The 23,215-nt window shown below is 47.7% G+C and overlaps 1 protein-coding gene across 3 annotated transcripts; it reads right to left on the minus strand.

Annotated features, from left to right (window-relative positions):
* Positions 1 to 5,060: 5,060 nt before the first annotated feature.
* Positions 5,061 to 17,081, minus strand: LOC136661415 (FXYD domain-containing ion transport regulator 5-like). 3 transcript variants are annotated; one of them, XM_066638657.1, is made up of 8 exons: positions 16,998 to 17,081; positions 14,038 to 14,095; positions 13,163 to 13,252; positions 8,698 to 8,790; positions 6,955 to 6,993; positions 6,519 to 6,593; positions 6,033 to 6,081; positions 5,061 to 5,490 (listed from the first exon to the last, which is right to left on the minus strand). In XM_066638657.1, exons 1-8 carry the CDS (start codon positions 17,001 to 17,003, stop codon positions 5,466 to 5,468), a joined length of 435 nt encoding a protein of 144 aa, XP_066494754.1. In that variant the 5' UTR covers positions 17,004 to 17,081; the 3' UTR covers positions 5,061 to 5,465. The 3 variants fall into 3 exon arrangements, with proteins under 3 accessions (XP_066494754.1, XP_066494752.1, XP_066494753.1); XM_066638655.1 differs by lacking the exon at positions 16,998 to 17,081 and adding an exon at positions 16,061 to 16,292; XM_066638656.1 differs by lacking the exon at positions 16,998 to 17,081 and adding an exon at positions 16,061 to 16,189 and having other exon boundaries at positions 8,698 to 8,787.
* Positions 17,082 to 23,215: the final 6,134 nt, after the last annotated feature.

The raw sequence follows: 23,215 nt of genomic DNA on the forward strand, positions 1-23,215 counted from the left end.
ATGAGCTGTGGGCTCCCTCCACTGCTTGTTGTTTCACATCTATGATGCAGTAGCGGCAGCAAAGGAAAGGCCAGCCTTGCTTTGTGCAAGGCCTTTTATAGGCCTTGAGCTATTGCAAGACCTTCATTCATTCATATAAGTTCATCTTTAATATATTCATTTATGTAAACTTATGTAAATTTTTTTCAAATTTTAAATGTAAATTAATTTTTCCCCCAGCCCCCGACACAGTATCAGAGAGATGATGTGGCCCTCCTGCCAAAAACTTTGGACACCCCTGCCCTAGATTGAAAGTGAAGAGGAGAAGAGATGGGCAGGCTAGACTGTCTCTCCTCTACACTTCCTCTTCTGCTCCCAATGTTCATTGCTCATCTCCTCCAAAAGGCCTTTTCTGCTTTATCTCCCTTTTATTTTTCCAGTTCAGAGAGCAGGCAGAGACATGCCAATCACCAAGGAAATGGGGTGGGATTGGCACACTGCCTCAGGCAAAGGAAGGTTTTGGTCCAGCCCTACTCTACACCAGGTTCTCTATGGCAGTAGTTCCCACACTATGGGTTGGAACCCACCTTGTGGGTTGTAACCAGATTTTTGGTAAGTTGCAAAACTGACAGGCTGATAGCTGACAAGGAAAATATATTGAACCCTATGGAAAGGGAAACTGAGCAATGTGTGCATGTTTACTTGTGAGGAGATGATCATGCTTTGGCTCTTATCAAAGGCTAGACAAAAGGGAACACAAGGCAACTAACATGGTCCCAAGCTGATGAACTTGGTGCTCAACAAACGCTCCAAAAGGTGCCCCCCTCACCCCAAAAAAGGATAAATACAGAGGTTTGAGTGGCAAGTAAAGTGAAACTTTTAAAAAAAAAATCTGATAAAGGTAGGTGGGTCCCAATAGAGTGTCATTTCAAAAAGTGGGTCCCTGTGCTAAAAAGTTTGTGAACCACTGCTCTATAGACATATGTCACATGGAGAGGGGTCAGTTATCCTGGAACAGTTGCTTCTGATAACTTTTTCCTAAGCAAAATATTTATCAAATGTTTTGTACAAGTCATCCACAGCTATTCCCATTCAATTTGCATGCATCCCAGGTCTCTCTCCCATTTACTCATACAGTGTATCTTAAGGCAGTGGTTCCTAACCTTTTTTTTGACTGGTGGCTCCTTTGAATTACTGGACCATTGGCCAGGACTCCTCATTAAGCCGACAATCCTATATATTGTATAGGGCAGTGGAATTTTTGTGAGAATTCTGTGATTCCCTGGGGGGCCACAGCTCACTGTCTTATTTCAGAAACTTGTTTACAGGAGATGAGCCCATTTATTTACCATTTCCTTACTTATCGCTAAGTCTCCCTCTTCAGGGTCACATTTGAATTGCAACACACCCTCTTCTTGGATCTCAATCTTTTTTTTAAGAACTTGGCGGAAGGCCCAGGAACTAGGAAGGCTTTGGTTGCCAACTTTGCAACCATTTCCCTGCAACTGTGCCTTTCCTAATAGCTTGGTGCATGGTGTTTATCACCTTTGATCTAAGTGGCAGCAAGACATGCCAATAATTGGAAAAAGTAAAAATAGCTGCACTTATGCTCTCTTCACTAGCCTGATGCTCTTAATGTTCTTATGCACTTAAAATCAGCTAGGTGCCTCAAACAAGCTTCTAGTTGCCACATTTAACTTAATGACTGAACATGCAAATAAAATATTTATCTGGGCAGGCAAGACAGTAAGTGAAAAACTAGATGAAGCTTAATTGTAGTGAGATTTCCCCCATCTTTCAGATTCAAGTGTGTACTGCATGAACTACATTTTTAATTGTTTACTACTATAACAATAATAATAAATACAGGTGTACAGCCATAATCATCACAAGGAACAAGATAGGCCAGCAGTTCTCAAACATTTGAGCACTGGGACCCACTTTTTAAAATGACACTCTGTTGCAACCCACCTAGGTTTAGGAGACTTAAAAGATCTAAAAACAATTTTCATTTTTTTTATTTACAAGCAACAATATTTTATTTCTTTATTTAAGGAGCTGAGCTTTGTGCAGGGCAGTTAGCAACTATCTTGCAAACTGCAGGAGCTGAGCTCTTTGCAGGCAGTTAGCAGCTAAGTGCAGGAGCTGACAAAAATCAAGTTGCAACACAGATTCTCAAAGCATATTCAAATCTGCAGGAAAATGTGTTTTGACTGTGCATGGGGATACAAAGCATTGATGACACACCCATGACACTGAGGCAGTCGCTTCTGGTGGTGGCTGTTTTGCCAAATTCCTTTTCTAAACTTGGCCTAGAGAACTTATGCCCACTTCATGCTCATTAGACCCCCACCCTGGCCCATGCACAGCTAGCTCTAGCAGCATATAAACCTACTGTTGAACTCCAGCACCAGCAGGAAGGTGACTTGCCTGTAGGGCAGTGGTTCTTAAAAGTTTAGTGTCAAGACCCACCTTTTAGAATGAGAATATGTCAGGACCCACCAGAAGTGAAGTCATGACCAGAAGTGACATCATCAAGCAGGAAAATTTTTAACAATCCTAAACTGCAATCCTACCCACACTTACCCAGGAATAAGTCCCATTTACCAAAAGCATATACAGAGCAGCCTGTTAAATGTACAGGTCTGGAACATTTCCCCAAACGCAGTCACATACCAGTCTAATATATTAAAAATAAAATATCAAAATGAACGGGAACCCACCTGAAACTGGCTCACAGCCCACCTAGTGCGTCCCAACCCACAGTTGGAGAAACACTGCTGGAGGACTGCAAGGTCTCCTGCTGGTTCTCTTCCAGGAACAGCAGCACTACCTCAGCTCTCCACCACGCAGCAGTCTCTATTTGGTTAGTTCATTCGCTAGTCCATTAGTCAGCGTATCAGTTCATTGTCCGTCTGTGAGTCAGTGCGTCAGTTCATTAGCTGTCCACCAGTGTGCCAGTTCTCCAGTCAATCCGTTAGTCCGCAAGCCAGTAAGTCAGTCCAATGAGCTAGCAAGTCTCATCTCCGTCCTCCACTGTCTCTTCAACTACAACTCTCATCAAACTATCACTGTTCCAGGTGCTGCTTTTATCCCTGTAATAACCTGGCTGCCTCTAGTGGCCACAGCCATGCAGCACACCCACTGCTGAAAGCCCAGGCTTTAACCCTTTGTTCCCCAGGTTCACCAGAGCAAAGGGCCGCTGCAGACACCACTATCCTGGCACTATCTTCCGCAATTCCAATGCAGTGGCTCAGCAAGAAGTGCCAGCACTCATTCATTCACCCACATCCCAGATTCAAGGCCAGAAACCAGTTGAGAAAGGAGGGGAATGGAGCAGAAGAGGAAGGGCAGAGGAGAAGAGAGAGGTGGGCATAAGTTTCTACACTCTTCCTCTTCTCCATTCCTTTCTTTCTTTCTTTTTTTTTAATACAGGCAACTGCTGCTCCACTTCTCCTAGTTTGACTGGAGTGGAGGAGCTATAAAACAGAGGGGGGTGCAAATGCCTAGTGCTGTAGGCTTGTGTCTCAAGCAGGGGCCTTTTGTCTTGTGCCAATGTGCCACCAATTGCCTGTCTCCACAAGTGAGGCTCAAGGGTGCCATCTAGGTGACAGAGCCACCCTGCCTGAGCCTCTGCTTAGCTGCCCCACCCTGGAGACAATTCTGATGTAGCAATTCATGGGACTTTGACTTTTTAATCTGCTATGCCTGGAGCTTAACAGGAGCTATAAAGAAGCAGGAAGGAGGTGGATCCATGCATCACCACTCAATTGTCATGTCCTAAAATTGAGTGTTGGGAGAGTTAGAACAGACAAGAGAAAATATTTCTTTACTCAGCGTGTGGTTGGTCTGTGGAACTCCTTGCCACAGGATGTGGTGACAGCGTCTGGCCTGGACGCCTTTAAAAGGGGATTGGACAAGTTTCTGGAGGAAAAATCCATTACGGGGTACAAGCCATGATGTGTATGCGCAACCTCCTGAATTTAGAAATGGGTTATGTCAGAAGGCCAGATGCAAGGGAGGGCACCAGGATGAGGTCTCTTATTATCTGGTGTGCTCCATGGGGCATTTGGTGGGCCGCTGTGAGATACAGGAAGCTGGACTAGATGGGCCTATGGCCTGATTCAGTGGGGCTGTTCTTATGTTCTCTACACCAGGGATGTCCAAACATTTTGGCAGGAGGGCCACATCATCTCTCTGACACTGTGTCAGGGGCCGGATTAAAAAAGAATTAATTTACATTTAAAATTTAAATAAATTATACATCAATGAATATATTAGAGATGGAACTTATATGAATGAGTGAAGGTCTTGCAGTAGCTCAAGGTCTTTAAAAGGCCTTGCACAAAGCAAGGCCAGCCTTTCCTTCGCTGCCACTGCTGCATCACAGACGTGAAACACCAAGTAGTGGAGGGAGCCCTGTTCCCACAGCTCAGGTGAGAGGTCGAACAGTCGTCCTCACACTGAGAGCAGTTGTGTCGGGCCAACACGGGCTGCAGCAAGTCTCTGGAGGACCAGAGGCTCATTGGAGTCTGGGGCTCCCTGCAGGCCGGATTGGGAGCCCCCAAGGGCCGCAAGTGGCCCCCGGGGCCAGGGTTTGGGCACCCCTGCTCTACACCACTATCAAAAAGAATTAGATTCTGGTTCTCTTATATTGGGGAGGGGGAGCAATTGCCTCTGTTCCTCCTAGCTTCTTTTCCAATAGCTACTTGCTGCTGTCTCCCTTGTGCCTTTCTTTTATAGATTGTAAGCCTTTGGGGGCAGGGAACTTTTTTTTTTTTTGGCTACTTCTTTTTTGAACCAAACGGCTTTGGGTACTTTTTGTTATTGAAAAGTGGGCTATAAATATTCTTCGTAAAATAATAAATGGTTCTGGGGCAACGATGGGCTTCAACTGTCACAAATTTTGGTCTGCCAGGGTCACCGAAGGGAACTTTGCCTTGTAACCAGCTGGCAGGGTGTATTTTCCCCAACAGGGCTCGTGATGCTGGGGATCATATCTCTTCACTCCTCTGAAAACACGGCTGTAGAACAAGAAGCCAAAGACAGCCCAGAATCAAATAAAGGTCAGGACGCTTAGAAAGGAGAAACAGTGCCAAGCATTTATTCCAAAGACAGAATTTGAGACCGCCTTGGCACAGGATTTGCATGGAGGGGTTTGTCTTGGCACGGAGGGGGAACAGCCTTGCCCAGAATCCACAAGCAGCTCAGCTCTCTTAGGTCTTTGTTCTCGAGATGGGCAAAGGGAGTAACCAGTCTGTGAATGTTCCGGTTTGACAGAGAGCCTTATTTGATATAGTAAAAAGGCAGCAAAAGGGGAGGGGAGTGTAGGGCAAGGGGGACGCTGTTGCATGAGCAGGTGCAGGACAAAGTGGAAAATCAGGCAGGGAGTGGGTCATTTGGGGTAATGAAGCAACAGCTAGTTTCCAGAATACACCCTCCTCCCCTCCCCATCAACATTGTCTTGTGGAGGATCTGAAGGAACATCAGGCCTGGGTCACATCATAATTTCTGAAAAAGAAGTGAACAGGAGTGTTTATAAATTTATTTCCTACATTCGCATCCCACTCTCATTCCAAGGACTTGCAGGGCTGTATCCTCGCCTTTTGACTCCTCTCTTTTTTAAATGCTCACAGCAACCCTGCGAGGAAGGCCACACGGAAAGAAAGTGATTGGCCCAAGGTCGTCCAGAGAGATTTTAGCTAGATAGAGACTGGAACCCAAGTCTTCTTGGTCCAAGGACTGCCTTCTAACCAATATACCACACTGGCTTAGCACAACAGAAATCGCCAATATTCAATTATCTATCTACTCCATAAAAAGCATAAAAATCAAAATCTATCAAAATGGGGGGGGGGGACGACCCAAACCGGAATAATAATAATGAGATGGTGAAACAACAGAAAAACAGTACCATCAGCCAACTCAAAACAGATTCAAGGCAGGGAACATGAGAATTTCCTTGTTAATTTAATTGCACCACTTAGAGCCTGCCATTCAGCCTTCTGTAAGATAGAGTGTGTTAGCAAGAAGGGGAGGTAGTGGGTTCTCACCTTGCTCGTTTCTTTCTATGGCACCGCAGGAGTTTCCCGTGTTTACCACCTGGAGATGGAAGAGAAAACCAAAGAGATCATTCACAATTCTCCCTTCCTTCTAGAACCAGGGATTTGGGACATCCAAGCAATCCACCTCCCACAAAACCCAGAGACATTTTGTCCAGCTCCCGAAAATACTACTATAAAGCAACTGGTACCCTGCAGATGCCCGATCTCGTCTGATCTTGGAAGCTAAGCAGGGACAGGCCTGGTTAGTACTTGGATGGGAGACCGTCTGGGAATATCGGATGCTGTAGGCTTATACCATAGTCTTTCGAGACTGAAGGTTGCCAACCAAATGCCTTGGGCTGCCACTCAATTCTACTTTCAGGTACTACAGTTACCATGGCCTCATTATTTTGCTTTCCTTGCAGACCGCTGTTAACTAGGAGCAGTGCCCCCAGTGCAAAACCAGCTCCATTCATCCCAGCCTCCCACACTTACAGGTCAGAATGAGAATGCCAAGGATGAAGAGGATGGCCGCAGCTACCAGGCCCCACTTGCGGAGGGAGTGCTCATCTGGAAGGAGAGGAAAAAAACCAGAGATTTAAATACAAACATCAAATTCCACAGTGGGATGAGAGAATACCAGTCCGTAAGCAACATCTGTGGGCTGGAGGCCAACAATCGTTTTGAAGAGAGTTGAAAGAGGTTTGAGAGAGGCACTGCTTCTTACAGTGTATGTGCAGAGCTCTCTTCCCCCCCCCTTCTCTGGTTAAACAGATCTTGCAGGTTTTTTTAAACATACAAAAACCTGCAACACCTGTTTGACTGAAGGCAACAGCAGGATCAGGCAAGCGTGCCAGGAACAGCCATGCTTTTTTCAAGCCTCCTTCAACGCCCTGGAAGAATGGCCATCTCTCTCCACTTAGGGACTCACCGTAATAGAAAATCCCTTGATAATTATCCATTTCAACGCCTGCAAAAAGAGAAGGAATATTAGATGAATGAGAATAGTTAAGGGCCATAAGGCCCAATCCTCCTGCCTTGGAGTAGGATGGGAGACTAAGGGTATATTGCATACTCTCTTACATACAGGCATTTGTTGACACCTATGTGTCGATTTAAACATATAACCCAGCCTTGGTGTGATTCACATATTAACTTCATTCTTGCACCCATTCTGATTTAACCCTCCTTACTCCTTAGGCCAGCCATTTTCAACCAGTGTGCCATGGCACACTGGTGTGCCGCGAATGGTCTGCAGGTGTGCCATGGGAGTTCTTTATTAATTGAGCCATTGGGGAATGTGAGCCCCCACCAACAGCATGGTGTGCCTTGTCAATTGTCAAAAAACTGATGGTGTGCCTTGACAATTTAGCATCCTGTCAATGTGCCACAAGGCAAAAAAAGGTTGAAAACCAGGCCTTATTTAGCAGTAAAAACACCCAAACTTCTAATCCACTTGCTTCAACACTTAAGCACCTATCCTGCCCTCCTCAGTCTTTTCCATGCCTCCCAACCTGCTCCCATGTTTAACCTCCTGCTCACCTGACCCTGCTGTCTCTGAATTCCTCCCCACATCCCCTATTATACTCTCAGCCCATCACTGGGTTGATTAACAAATAGCTAGCCTTTTCTGTGATGCTTTGAAGCATCTACTACCAAACATACAGGAGTTTCTAAGACAGCGATTCCCAAACTTGCGGGTCACAACCCACCAGTGGGTCACAACCAGATTTTTGGGTGGGTGATGGGGTGGTGCTGGTTGTGGCACCACAAAGTATTCTGGGGCGTTACCCAGCCAACAACGTGGGTTGCAAGCTGGCACTGCATGGTATTCTGGGGCACTACCCAGAAGCCACAAAGCATTTTGGGACACTACCCAGCTATAGCAGCAATGAAATAGCTCCGTGGCACTAAAAAGAAGCACTGTTGTGGGGGGGAGACATCGGTCCTTTCACCCAGCCTTGTTATCTGCTGCCATGGGGCAAAATTAGAGAATGGGAAATCATGGTTATGAAAGCAGATGGCTGGAAGGAGCCACGGAGGAACAGCTTGGGAGGTGCAACTGGTGCTTCTCAATGCATTGACTGATATAGGCAAAGCTATCTCTGGTGACCGGCTGTGAGCAACTTGGACCCTTTTCTGCTCAACCAAGCCCCTCCAAGGCCACTGAAATAACTCTGTAGAACCACCTGGGGACTGAAGAGTCTTGCATTCTTTCCCGCATTCTTTCCCTCCCCATCCTACAGATGCAGGCTTTTGCTTTGACCTGCAGAAAGAAGCTTGGCCAAATGTGGATTGGGCAATGCGCGAGATATCCCCTTGTGTGTGGTCTCTGTGTACGTACGCATGGATACACTGTCCATGTTATGACAGAGAGAGAGAGGCGCCAAGTGCCTTTCTGGAGGAAAGCCAGGCCCAACAGATCCTTCCACGGAAAATGCGTCGAAGAGCTGCCAAGATTTCCCTCTCTCAGGCTTTCACATACCTCCTCTGTTCTCCTGGTTCACAGAGGATCTTTTTGTTGAGAAGAGTACTGGAAGAGACAATGCAGAGGGCATAGCTCCACCACATCCGGGCCACAAGGGGCTCCATTGGCCTACTTGGTGTCTCTCTCCACCCCCATCCCCCACTCACTGGTAGCCCCAATTCTAGGGGATTGGCTTATTATGCTCACCTGTGGTTCTTGAGCTGCTTGTGTGAACACCTTCTGTTATTGCTTCCACTGTAGATGTCCTTTTCATTGTCAACTCTCCTTTTGTCATTCCTGCTTCAAAAGAACATGTAATTGTAATTCTCTTTCCCTCCATCTCTCTCTCTCTCTCTCTCTCTCTCTCTCTCACACACACACACACACACACACACACACAGAGGTTGTGTGTACCATCCAGTGGTATCACTAGGTGGGTGCAGGCCGCACTATGTGATGTGCATGTGGTGAGAGAGAGAGAGAGAGAGTGACATACCACTACCGGCAAAATTTTTAAAATCTTGGTATTTTTGAATAATACCATCATGTTATACATCATCTGATGTGTAATTTCATGCAGAATGCAAGGAAACAAGCCACGTTCAGATATCTCTATTCTATCAAAAGTTATAGCCAAGAAAAACTAGCTCTTTTCCCTCTCACACAACACCAGAACCAGGGAACATCCACTAGAAATGAGTGTTGGGAGAGTTAGGACAGTCCAAAGAAAATATTTCTTTACCCAGTGTGTAATTAGTCTATGGAACTCCTTGCCACAGGAAGTGGCGATGGCATCTCACCTAGATGCCTTTAAGAAGGGATTAGACAAATTTCGGGAGGAAAAGTCCATCACGGGTTGCAAGTCATGATAGACATATGCAAGCTCCTGATTATAGAAGTAGGCTACCTCAGAATGCTAGACGCAGAGGAAGACATCAGGACACAGTTTGTGTCTTGTTTGCTTCCTGAAGCACTTGGTGGGCCACTGTGAGATACAGGAAGCTGGACTAGATGGGGCTTTGGCCTGATCCAGCAGGGCTGTTCTTATATTCTGTGCTACGCTGGTTCTCATTTCTCAGAAGAGCCCTGCTGGATTAGTGTTTTGCCAGATTCCAAGGCCAAGCTCTGCCTGGAGAATTATGCCCACTTTAAGCAAATTAGCTCCCCTTCTTTCCCCCAACAAATGACCCTGGTTCTGCCCTGCAGTCCTGCTGGACCCCCACCTCCAGGGTAGCTCACCTGTTCAACCTGCAGAGGTCCTCTCTCCTGCCAGCAGCCTCCCACCACTACAGCAGACCCTGGGTCATCAGCAGGTCTTGGGCACAGCAGCCACACTTTAAACTCCAGTGTCTCCAGCAGTCCTTAGTCACAAAGTCATTCAGAGTATCCAGGGCAGAGTCCAAAGTCAATAAGCCAAGTCACAGTCCAAGGTCTGATTCCAAAGTCAATAAGCCAAGTCAGTCATTCTCCTCTCCTACCTCCAACCTGCCATATATTATTGGCAACCTTCAGTCTCGAAAGACTATGGTATCGCGCTCTGAAAGGTGCTTCTGGCACAGCGTCTAGTGTGGCTGAAAAGGCCAATCCGGGAGTGACAATCCCTTCCACACCGGGAGCAAGTGCAGTCTGTCCCTGGTCTGTCTCCCTGGCTATGGGCCTTCCTTCTTTGCCTCTTAGCCTCAGACTGTTGGCCAAGTGTCTCTTCAAACTGGGAAAGGCCATGCTGCACAGCCTGCCTCCAAGCAGGCCGCTCAGAGGCCAGGGTTTCCCACTTGTTGAGGTCCATTCCTAAGGCCTTCAGATCCCTCTTGCAGATGTCCTTGTATTGCAGCTGTGGTCTACCTGTAGGGCGCTTTCCTTGCACGAGTTCTCCATAGAGGAGATCCTTTGGGATCCGGCCATCATCCATTCTCACGACATGACCGAGCCAACGCAGGCGTCTCTGTTTCAGCAGTGCATACATGCTAGGGATTCCAGCTCGTTCCAGGACTGTGTTGTTAGGAACTTTGTCCTGCCAGGTGATGCCGAGAATGCGTCGGAGGCAGCGCATGTGGAAAACGCTCAGTTTCCTCTCCTGTTGTGAGCGGAGAGTCCATGACTCGATGCAGTACAGAAGTGTACTCAGGACACAAGCTCTGTAGACCTGGATCTTGGTATGTTCCGTCAGCTTCTTGTTGGACCAGACTCTCTTTGTGAGTCTGGAAAACGTCTCCAACCTGCACTCCTTCTACAACCCACAAACCCTTCCTGCCTCAGGCACTCTTTATATCCCTGAGGGCCCTCTTGCCTTCAAGTGGCTGCAGCTGTGCAGCACACTCTGCTGGATGCCCAGGCCTTACCCTTAAAGGGGCCACTGCTGACACCACATCTACCTCCTCCCCAGCTCTTCGGCGATTCCAATACAATTAGGCCAACCACCCATCTAGTCCAGCTTCCTGGATCCCACAGTGGCCCTTCAGATGCCTCAGGAAGCACACAAGACAACAAGATACCTGCATCTTGTAGCCACTCCCTTGCATCTGGCATTCACAGAATTACCTTTGGGTGGCTTTTCAGTGGCAAATATGGATCTGGGAACTCTTTTGCCAGCCAGTTGCAGAGGGGTGAACTGGGGAGAATAATTGGTTGGAAGCCTTTTCCCTGCAACCCTGTCCCCCACAACAGAGTTATCTAGAGATTTTTGATTTTGATTTTATTTTTTTGCATCATAGAAAAAAAAGATGCTTGGGGAAAAAACAAGATGCTGGGGGGAGAAAAGTGAAGGATGCAGAGCGAAAGCAGCAAGCAGATTAAGAGTTAAATACTCCTACCCAACACGTCTCTACTGCAACCTTCCCCCACTGCTCTGAAATTTTTAGGTAGCAACTGGAGTTTGCAAACCACTTCACATCTCATTACAGCAACAACATAAGGACATAAGAAGAGCCCCGATGGATCAGGCCAAAGGCCCATCTATCTAGTCCAGCATCCTGTATCTCACAGTGACTCACCAATGCTTCCGGGAACACACTAGACAACAGACACAATCCGCATCCTGGTGCCCTCCCCTGCATCTGGCAATCAGAGGCAGCCTACCTCTACCTTGCACATACCTACTATGACTTGTAACCCGTAATGCACTTTTCCCCTAGAAATTTGTCCAGTCCCCTCTTAAAGGCATCTACGTTGCTACGTCCTGTGGCAAGAAGTTCCACAGACTAATTGGCAAGGAGTTCCAAAGACTAATAACAACTCGTGCATCGGGCCGAGGAGAAGAGTGCACTGCAGAGGAATGTGAAAATGTGCATAATGGAGACTTGTGGTTGTTTCTCAAAGTGCTGTGGGGTTTGTTTGGAGCTGTGGCTGAAGAGAACGATAAGTTATATTTTTAAAAAAAACTTGCTGGAAAGAGGGATCACGGCTAACAGTTGGATTCTTCGCCTCTCTGCCAGCTCTGGTAAACAGAACGTGCAGACTCTTGGCAGAGTCTCAAAAGCCTAACAAAGCTGTTTGACCAGAGGCGAGAGTGAAACAAAAGAAAGTGCAGGTCCTCGAAAGAGACACCTTTCTCTAATCACCTTTACCTCCCTTTAAAGTGACGTTGCTCCAGCCTGCAAGACTCGAACCAGGGACCAGCAGAACAGCATGCTTGTTCTGCGGACAGAACAACAGCTCATGCGTGGCACTGAGGTTAAGGGTGCACGGCATGCTACACACAAAACTGCATGCATTCCTGGGGGACTTTGGGTCACCCTGTGTCTTTGAACCTCACAGGGTTGTTGTGAGGACAATAGGAAGGGAGGAACCCTTTGCTCCTTGACGGAAGAGCAGTATTAAAATGTTAAAAATTAAAACAGAGGCTTGTGGTCCTTTCAAAAAGTTAAAAGTGCTTTGGGGAGGGGGGGGAGAGATTACAAAAAAACAGCAGGGGTGTGTTTCACTCTTCCTAGGCCGCCGTCCCTTTGCTCCAAAGAATACATAGCTCTGTGGCTTCTCCCCTGTTCCAGCCAAAGGTTCAGGTCTGGCTCAGTTGGTAGAGCTGCTGCCTTGTATGGCTGAAGATCTGAGGCTGCCAGTTCGAAACAACCGGAAGTACCCGAGAACTGAGGACATGCTGATATATTGATGAGCTGACCCTAGGTGCCAAAGAGGTGCCAGAAAGGAGTTGCTGTCAAGTGGAGCGTGGGAGGCGAAGGGCCAGAGAGAGACCAGACCGGGAAGGAATCCAGCTGGAAGGAGGAGCTGGTGTGCTCCCTGGGGCATTTGGTGGGCCACTGTTTGATACAGGAAGCTGGACTAGATGGGCCTATGGCCTGATCCAGTGGGGCTGTTCTTATGTTCTTATGAGTTCTATGAAAGACTAGAACTATTCAATTGTAAAAATCCCTACGGGGGTTTAGAACAGCCTGCCTATGTAAACCGCCTTGGACTAAAGTCTGAGGAGGAATCTGATCACCAGAGAAAGGTGGTATATAAATACCTGTATGTATGTATGTATGTATGTATGTATGTATAAATAAACAAATAAATAAATATGTCCATCACCCAACCAGGACAGGAAAAATGTCATGGGACTGGGGGGTAGGGGGTGGGCAACATATGGATACTAAATGCAAGCACTTTGGGGAGGGCTTGAATCACCTATCACACAATTGCACTGACCAAAAATAATTGGCTGAGAGGTAGGACTCACCAGTGGGAGTTGTAAACACAGCAGGTTTCCCAGTGACTGTTCTTGTTTCACCCTCCTTCTGTCCAACGATGGAAGTCGAGCTCTCTGAAACTGCAGCAAGTACTCAGTGAGCTAGTCCCCTCCGTGTATCATGAGTAAAGTATCTTAAAAAATATCTTTCCTGTCCTCCGAGAAGCAGAATTCAGTCCATCTCCCTCAGCACAGGTTATCATCACAACAGCCCTGGGAGGAAGGGCAGCCTGGGAAAGGGTGATTTGCCCAGAGTCCACTTAATAAACTTCATGAGTCTCTCATCTCCTAATTTAACCCTCTATCCACTATGCCACATGGGGAGTTTAGCTGTTCACCTGCTGCCCAATCCTATGCATGCCTTCTCAGAAGTAAGCCTCATCAAAGTCAATGGGGCTTACTCCCAGGTAAGTGTGGCTAGGACTGCAGCCTTGGAGCCTTCATACCTGTGCCAGCAGATTTGGGGCTGCCCACCGGTGAAGGTAAGGTGGTGGGGGAGGCAGGAGGGGTGGCGGGAGGGTGCAAGGGGCATGAGAGAGAGCCAAACAATGCAATGAGGGAGGGGTGATTTGGTCCAGAAAGAGCAAAGCTGCCAAATCCTAACCCCCTCCCTGGACCTTATCCTGCAACCTGCAGCAGTTGCTCGTGCATTTTTGAATCACACGTTTCATTTCATTTAACAACAACGGTTCATTTGCAGGGAAAATATGTCCTAAGGATATTTTCGGAGGAGGGTTTTATTGCAGGAGAGAAAGCGGCTATTCGGATGGACGAAACAAGCCTTATGAAAGGAAAAACACGGGCAAAGGTGGAGAACGAGGTTGGGCACAGACGTCAGACCTGGCACAGAAGAGGAGACACCTTACCTTGTGCATCCACAGCAGCTATGCAGGTCACAAGGGCAAGCAGCAAAATGGCAAAGAGCTGAAACAGAAGCACAAAACGATACAATTGTCCCAGGTTTGCACTGTGTCTTGGAGAAATCTGACACATATGTGCTGCCTGTGCTGTGGAACAACACAGGGCGACGCTGTTAACTCTAAGGCGCAGCTCCACCCCGCGCATCAAAATCACTACCCCGAAATGAGGCACTCTAATCACAGCCAGCAAGTCACATCAGTGCGCAATTTTTGTTTACATGCTTATCATAGTTGCAGCCCAAGTCAGTCTTCAGGCCTCGATTCTGCGGGAGCAGAGAAGAAGCACCAGATATCTCAGTCTGCACAAACCACCACAAAAGACCTCATGCACCACAAGAGGATGTATTCGCACTGGCTCTGTATGCGCAACTGGGGCATGTTGCTGATTGTCACCTGGGCGCAGAATGGCCTAAGCATGGAATTTTAACATGGAATCCATGTGGGTTTTTATATATATATATATATATATATATATATATATATACATACACACACACACACACACACACACACACACACAACACAGTCCTGGAATGTGCTGGAATCCCTAGCATGTATGCACTGCTGAAACAGAGACGCCTGCGTTGGTTCGGTCATGTCGTGAGAATGGATGATGGGCAGATCCCAAAGGATCTCCTCCATGGAGAACTCGTGCAAGGAAAGCACCCTACAGGTAGACCACAGCTGCGATACAAGGACATCTGCAAGGGGGATCTGAAGGCCTTAGGAATGGACCTCAACAAGTGGGAAACCCTGGCCTCTGAGCGGCCTGCTTGGAGGCAGGCTGTGCAGCATGGCCTTTCCCAGTTTGAAGAGACACTTGGCCAACAGTCTGAGGCTAAGAGGCAAAGAAGGAAGGCCCATAGCCTGGGAGACAGACTGCACTTGCTCCCGGTGTGGAAGGGATTGTCACTCCCGGATTGGCCTTTTCAGCCACACTAGACCGTGTGCCAGAACCACCTTTCAGAGTGCAATACCATAGTCTTTCGAGACTGAAGGTTGCCAATAATATATATATAAATGGTCTGGCAGAGTGCATGCATTTCCGAGTGTGTGCCGATGACACAGAGAGCGAAGCAAGGGCAGCTCTTTAAAGAGGAACAAATGTGGCCATTTTTGCATTCCGTGGCAGGGACCGTGGATCTTCAGTGAACCGTACTTCCTGTGAACACACACACCTTCGACACCGTCCAAAAGGGTTGGCCCTTGCTTCCTCTCACAGCCCTTTGGACAGCATGCTTAGTTTGTGGGTTCACAGGAGGTTACCAAAATCTTTCATGTGCATATTCCTTCCTCTGAGTATCTCATGCTCAAAGTCAGGGAAATGTGGCTTGGAAATCAAACTCCTAAGGATGAAACTGGCATTTTCCCCATGCAAGGGTCAATGAGAGGCCCCAAAGCAGAGAATGGCATAAACAGCAGAACACTATTACTGTGTGTTTCATTCCTGTAACACACAAACAGGGTCCGTGTCTCAGTAATACGATCTATGTAATTGGTGCCCTTCCCCAGCCCTAAAGTCATTTGTTGCTGCTATTTGCCATAACTTCGTTAAGCTGCTCAGGGCTCTGTTTTTGTTCCCAGCCGGCAGCCAGACTACAAACAGACAAAGGCTGCAACCCTCTACACACTTACAAGGGAGTCAGTACCACTGCTCTCAATGAGGCTTACTTCTGAGTAGGCACGCATACGCTTGCGCTGTCAGCAAATGACAAATGTCATGCTGTGCATGTCCATTTCGCCCCATCAGGTCTAATAAAACAGTCACGGAGTCTAGAGGTAATTTGTTCTTGCGGAACACAATAAATTAATTGGATTATTCTCCACCCCACCCCAGCCAATGTTTTTACTGTTGCTGCCATGCCACCAGATAAGCCCCTGCTGTGGGGCTACATCTCCAACCTTTTGAGCATCATCCAATCCACCAAAGCAACAACATAAAACTCCTCCACACAAAGATACACTATACCTCACATGCTGCCCACCCGTGTTGCTTCTGATGGCCATTTAGCCTAGTGGGCATGTCTCAGGTTCTCTGCGGATTCAGCCTCTGGACCTAGGAAAATGACTGGGGTTCTCCTCCCCGTCACAACAAAAGCCGTCTTTTTTTGCCCCCCCTACCAGCAGCAGACAGATGTGGGCTTGTAGGAAAACTCCGAAGGATGTGATGCAGCCATCAGAAAAGGCAGCCCTGAGTTGTAAGCCTGCCAATGTCCTAGAAAGGAATCCTGGAGTAACCAAAACCAAGCAGGGCCTCCTGCTCCATCCACATTCGCAAGGCTTGATTGTTTTTTCTAAGCCTCTCCCTGGCTGGAGCCTTTCCAGTCTACCAGCCGCCTAACTCCACTGAAACGAAGCCATCCGTCCCTCTACTTTTAGCTGTGTGATTGAACAACTCCGCTCTCTCTTCCTTCCTCTCTCGGTCTCACACACACAACGGCTCCAAAGCTGATTGCTTTTCAGTTCATCTTTGCTTTGAAGAAGCAAAAACATTTAGCCACAGCCACGCGGGACATCTCTGCCGAGACCAGCTCGCCGACAGGCAATGCGCAGTTCTGAGCTCACATCGGAAAAACAGACCACGAACTATACAAAGTGAACTTGCTGCTCCCCTGATACCTGCTTGGAGAGCTGTTTATCCCTCTGGATTCCAGCCTGCCCCCTTCCAGCCAGGCCCTTCTCCTCCCATCCTGCTCTCAATTGGGATGCCTGGTTTTCATTTGCCTCGAGTCAAGGGATTAGTTTGCCCAGCCACTCAAGCCCAAAGGGTTAATCCTTGGCAGGAAATTTTCTGAGCCAAGAAACCGCTCCAGACACAGGAAACCAAAGCCGCTAAGTAGGTCTTTTTCGGAGAAGGCCCAGGCCGAGGGTACTCTGTGCTGGAGGAAGAGGAGGGGGTCACTCACCTTCATGGCGGATGCTCAGAGATGCCGGGTGTGTGGCATGCAGTATGTTGGGCGGCTGCAAGGGAATGAAAGGCCCCTCTAGTCATTTCCTCCTCTTGCCACTTCCTGGCACTAGGGAGTGGGTGTGACTCACAGGGCACGTGTTCCTACATTTGTCCATGTGGGTTTATATATATATATAAACGGTCCGGCAGTGTGCATGCATTTCCGAGTGTGTGCCGATGACACAGAGAGCAAAGCAAGAGCAGCTCATAAAAGAGAAACAAATGTGGCCATTTTTGCATTCCGTGGCAGGGACCGTGGCTCCCCGGTGAACCGTACTTCCTATAAATACACACACCTTCGACACCGTCCAAAAGGGTTGGCCCTTGCTTCCTCCCACCCCAGTTTTATGGGCCTGCCATCTTTTTAGTCCACTACCTCAGAATGCTGGGAGTGGCAACAGGATACAGGTATCTTGTGGGCTCCCCAAGGCGTCTGGTGGGCCACTGTGAGATACAGGAAGCTGGACTAGATGGGCCTATGGCCTGATCCAGCAGGGCTCTTCTTATGTTAATAAGGCAATGATCCCAAACAGTGAAATTCCTCTAAAGCAGGGGTGCCCAAACCCCTGCCCTGGGGCCACTTGCGGCCCTCGAGGCCTCTCAATGCAGCCCTCAGGGAGCCCCCAGTCTCCAATGAGCCTCTGGACCTCCAGAGATTTGTTGGAGCCCACACTGGCCCAACGCAACTGCTCTCAGCTTGAGGGAGATTGTTTGACCTCTCGCATGAGCTGTGGGATGAGGGCTCCCTCCACTGCTGGCTGTTTCACATCTGTGATGCAGCAGTGGCAGTGAAGGAAAGGCTGGTCTTGCTTTGTGCAAGGCCTTTTATAGGCCTTGAGCTATTGCAAGACCTTCATTCATTCATATAAGTTCCATCTTTAATATATTCATTTATGTAAACTTATGTAAATTTATTCAAATTTTAAATAGAAATTCTTTTTTTCCCTGGCCCCCGACACAGTGTCTGAGAGATGATGTGGCCCTCCTGCCAAAAACTTTGGACACACCTGCTCTAAAGATCCACCTGTCCAGTTTCGGCATGTGAGTGGGTGCTGTTGCAGGGTGGTGAGAGGGCCGATTTCCAGGCATTATTTTTTGCACTTTTTTCCTCATTTTTTTTTTTTTTGATTGGGGACACTATGGGCCCAATCCTATCCAACTTTCCAGCACCGGTGCAGCAGCAATGCAGCTGCAAGGTAAGAGAACAAATGTTCCCATATCTTCAGGAGGCCTCTTTGACTGCCCCCCCACCAAAAGATGCAGTGCACACCCCAATAGCACGGCTGCACAGGCATTGAAAAATTGGATAGGATTGGGCCCTGAGGCTACAATCCTATCCATACGTACCTGAGAATAAGCCCCACTTACTATTGCTTCTGAGTAGACATGCATAGGCTTGGGCTCTGAGCCTCCTAACCACCCTATAGATAGGGTTACCAGATACAAAGTGGGACAGAGTGCCTCTACCTTTAACCATTGTATAGAACAGGGGTGTCCAAAGTTTTTGGCAGGAGGGCCACATCATCTCTCTGACACTGTGTTGGGGGCCAGGGGAAGAAAAGAATTCATTTACATTTAAAATTTGAATAAATTTACATAAGTTTACATAAATGAATATATTAAAGATGAACTTATATGAATGAAAGAAGGTCTTGCAATAGCTCAAGGACTATAAAAGGCCTTGCACAAAGCAAGGCTGGCCTTTCCTTTGCTGCCACTACTGTGTCACAGACGTGAAACAGCAAGCAGTGGAGGGAGCCCTCATCCCACAGCTCATGCGAGAGGTCAAACAGTCGCCCTCACACTGAGAGCATCAGGCCAGTGCGGGCTCCAACAAATCTCCAGAGGCTCCTTGGAGACTGGGGACTCCCCAAGGGCCACATTGAGAGGCCTCGAGGGCCGCAAGTAGCCCCAGGGCCAGGATTTGGGCACTCCTGGTATAGAAGAGGGAATTTTGGCAGGTGCAGCTCAGCATGGAAGGGTTTAAAAAGCCGTGCCTGCCATTGTATAGAGGGGGGACTATAAAAATAGAAAATTGAATAGGATTTGGCCCTATGTTGGGTGAGTGGATGTGTTTTCCTTGCTTTCGTTCTTAAAGGCTGCTTTCCTGGTTTCTTTGCTTTCCCATTTTAATGTCTTTTAAATGGTTTTAAATTTTTTTTTTTAATTAACTGCCTTGAGGCATTTCATAAGCTAAATAAGATAAAACAGGCTAATAAATGAGGCTTCCTTACTAAGGTCATATAAGATTACACTGAGATCCATTCCAATGCTAAATCTGATTGCACTTTGCAGTGTACACCATAAGCCGCCATGCAAATATTCATATCGAAAGGCAACATATCCATTCTTTAACATGCAATCTTGAACCAAGTGTCCGACAAGTGCACAGAAACAGTAGCTGGAGTTTTGCCAAGAGGAAATACTGCTATTCAGTCACACCTGCTCGCTCCCTGAAGTCGTCCCCCCCCCCATTTCCCCTCTTGGTTTCTCCTTTCCTGAGGAAGGAGCTTGGTGGGAGGAGAAAAGAATGAAACTTGTTGCAAGCAACAGAAAACCTCCAGTTAAGAAGGCCTATGAAGGGCGGGCGGGAAAATAAAACTGGAGTTGGGGGTGTTTTCTCTGCTTCAGAGCAATTAGGCCTGTCTAGAAACAGCTATGGGATCAATGGGTTCCAACTGGTCCGTGGCACCCCTCCAGGATTGGTCAGGAAGGTGTCAAAATCTGGGGTACTTGGCTCGGTATGTGAAATTGCACCGGCTCCTAATGATCTTCTCCAATTCAGAACGCAAACAGCGAGATTTCTCCCCAGATCCGACTCCAAATGACCCCAAACAGCTGTTTCTGTAGGAGCGTGCAGAACCGATAGCAACTGGGGGGGGCAGCCTGGACGAGAAAAACAGGCATGGGAGAAAGGGGGAGCCCCCCTTTCCCCATTGCCCCTCATGAATCTATGCATAAACACAGTGCTGTCAACAGGGAGGGAGAATGCGTTTGGCAAATCAGTTGAATGGAGCAGATGGGGGAATTTGTTCCTTTCTAGACAGCAGCTATGCTCTGAGGGCATCAATACCAGTGGGGTGTGGGGAGTGCAGGCTGCACCGGGTAAAGCACACACACGGGGGGGGGGGTGACACCCCTACTGGCCAAAATTTTTAAAATCTTTATATTTTCTAATAATACCACCATGTTATATACCATTCAATGTGTAATTTCATGCAGAATGCAATGGAACAAACCGTGTTGAAATATCTCTATTCTATCCAAAGCTAAAGCCAAAAAACCAGAAGGGTGGGGCAAGGGTATATTACCACACCCACCACTCAGGCTGTGGCCCCACCCACTGCACGGGGAGAGGTCCATCATAGGGGTGATGCGCTGGGCTCTTGCACCGGGCGACACAACCCCTAGTGACACCACTGCTTGCTGCACCCTCAACAGGCAATTGCAGAACTGGGGTTTGAGGGCCCAATCCTACCCAATCCTCCAGTGCCGGTGCAGCCACGCCAACAGGCCATGCGCTGCATCCTGCAGTAGGGGGGCAATCGTGGAGGCACCCCCAAGGTAAGGGAATGTTTGTTCTCATTCCTCAGGGCTGCACTGTAGCTGCACTGGCATTGGAAAGTTGGCTAGGACCCTGAAGCAGTCATTTTGGTTGTACCTACTTTGTGATGGATGATGCCAAGGGGAGAGATGAGTGGGACATGAATCCACTCCCCCCCCCCCCACAAGGCACTCTCTTTCTCTGTTCGCCTCACTGCTGCTCCCTTGTGGCTAATAGGAGAAAGGCACTTTTCACATGCTCAAGAAGGGTGTTCCTCCTTTATTTTTTTCCTGATCCACAGCATACTGAAATGAATGGATACTGGCAAAAAGCATCAGTGGTTTCCCTCCTGGCTGCCACCCTACGCTCAAAGGAAACATATATAGATATGAGACCCTATAGAAAGTGGGGAGAAGGGGAGAGAAATGATTACAGATCCTTGCTAAGAAGCAGAAAGGCATGGCAAGGACGGAGACTGCAGTCCCCTCCACGCTTACCTAGGAGCAAATAGTGAGTGAGGGTCCCCCACCCCACAGCAGGATTCCCCTTCTCACAAGTGGAGGGCAAAGTTCCCCCCCCCCACTTTTAAGTGCTGCTTCATCTCTCACCTTTCACAACCAAAGCTAACCCATTAAACTGTGCCCCCCCACCCCAGCCTGTTGCATGCCCTTCTAACACCTTGTGCTTTTAACCCTTTAATAGAGTATAGTGGAGCTTCCAAATCCAAGCAGATGCTAGACAGCACATGACCTCTTCAGCCCTCTGCCAGCTCTATAGTACAGTCACCACCTTACCTGTGCCAGGCTGAGAAGATGAAACAGAGCAGTGGTTCTGACACATTTAGCACTGGCACCCACTTTTTAGAATGAGAATCTGCCCAGACCCACCAGAAGTGATGTCATGACCAGAAGTGACATCATCAAGCAGGAAACTTTTTAACAATCCTAGGCTGCAAGCAAGGTGGTTCAGGTTATAATCCTGTGACACTTACCTGCAAAGAGGTCCTAGTAAACTCTGCTGAGCTTACCTCTGAGGAGACATGCCTAGGGTTACCCTGCCAGGCTTGTGAATGACTGCATTCATTCATCCCATTAATGAGCCATTAATTAATGTTTTCCCAGAAGGCATTTGCCATTTTGGGGTCAGGTTTGATTCCTGTGTACCCATTTTCAGTGTTATGAGATGCCTAACTGCCCAATCCCATCCACCCTTTCCTGGGAGTAAGTCCTATTGATTCTAATGGAACGTACTTCTGAGTAGACATGCATAGGATTGGGCTGTAAGCCTGCAATCCCATGCATGTTTTTACCTGAGAACAGGGTCTCTGAGAGAAATTTTATCAGGGGGTGCAAAGTTTCTTTTGGGCCCCTTCGTAAAGGGGGAGGGGTGAAACAGAGCAGGGGAGGGTGGTGATGGGACAAGCAGAATGGGGGAGGGGTCAAATCAGGGTGGGGGGAGGGTGAAGACAGCTGGAAAGTCTTTGGAGCCTGGATCTACCCATCCATGTGGCATTGACAGCTACATACAGTAATATGGAAAACCAAACACACTCCTAAGTCTCTTTAAAATCTTTTAAATATATAAAATCATTGCAGGAGATCAGGAGATAATAATCACTGTATTTAGACTCACACTAGAATGAAAAGTGTCCTGTGTACACCAAAACTGACTTCAGCAGCAGCTGTGTCCCTGAGCTCCTATCCACTCCTTCATAGGAAGCAAATCCACAAGCCAAAGAGCAACTGTAACTGGTCAGTTTCCTCCCACATGTGACACAGTTAAGGAATGTATGCATTCCTGGGCCTGGTGTGTATGGCTTGTGGCAGTAGTCACTGCCATGTGTCCACATTGATGCCCCCAGCATCCTGCATGGGCAGTGAGTCTAGGTGAGACTGGGAAATGGAAGATCCCAGGAAATTTCTGGGCCCCCTCCTTTGACTCCTGGGCCCCCTTTCTGACCCTGGGCCCGGGTACAAATTACCCCCTTTACCCCCCTCTCCTAGGCCCTGCCTGGGAGTAAGTCCTATTGAAACCCCTTGGGGCTTACTTTTGAGCAGACATGCAGGAGACTACACTGTGAGTTGCACATAAATAACCATTTTATTCCAGATTTATTTTTGCATCCTCCTCAGGAAAAATGAAAAGAGGATGATGGGACATCAGTTCTCCACGTTGTGGAAATCTGAACACTTGGCTTTAAGGGGCTGCCGCAAGTGGGATGTTTTTGCATGGTTTCAAAAAGATTTTGGCAAGGGCTGCTCATGCTTTATGTTGTACTCCTGTGGAAGCTGTGTACATTTGTTCACAGATTGCTGATCTTTATGTGCACCCAGTTAGTTGCTTGTTACGTTCAGCACGTTCAGGTACAGGGATAATAATAATAAAACTTTATTTTTATCCCGCCCTTCTCCCAAAAAGGGACCCAGGGCGGCTAACATATAAAACAGATTAAAACATAATTTCACAAACAGATAAAAACATATTAAAAAACACATTAGCAGAACCCATAGAAACAGTGGTCAGAAAAGTCAGGATAAAAGAGCATAAAACAGCAGTTCTTAGAGGAATCGGGCCTGTAAAAAAGCAACTAGAAGATATATAAAAGATGTTAAAAAGGCCAGAACGTCAGA

This window comes from Tiliqua scincoides, chromosome 10 (genome assembly GCF_035046505.1).
Source record: "Tiliqua scincoides isolate rTilSci1 chromosome 10, rTilSci1.hap2, whole genome shotgun sequence".
NCBI lineage: Eukaryota > Metazoa > Chordata > Lepidosauria > Squamata > Scincidae > Tiliqua > Tiliqua scincoides.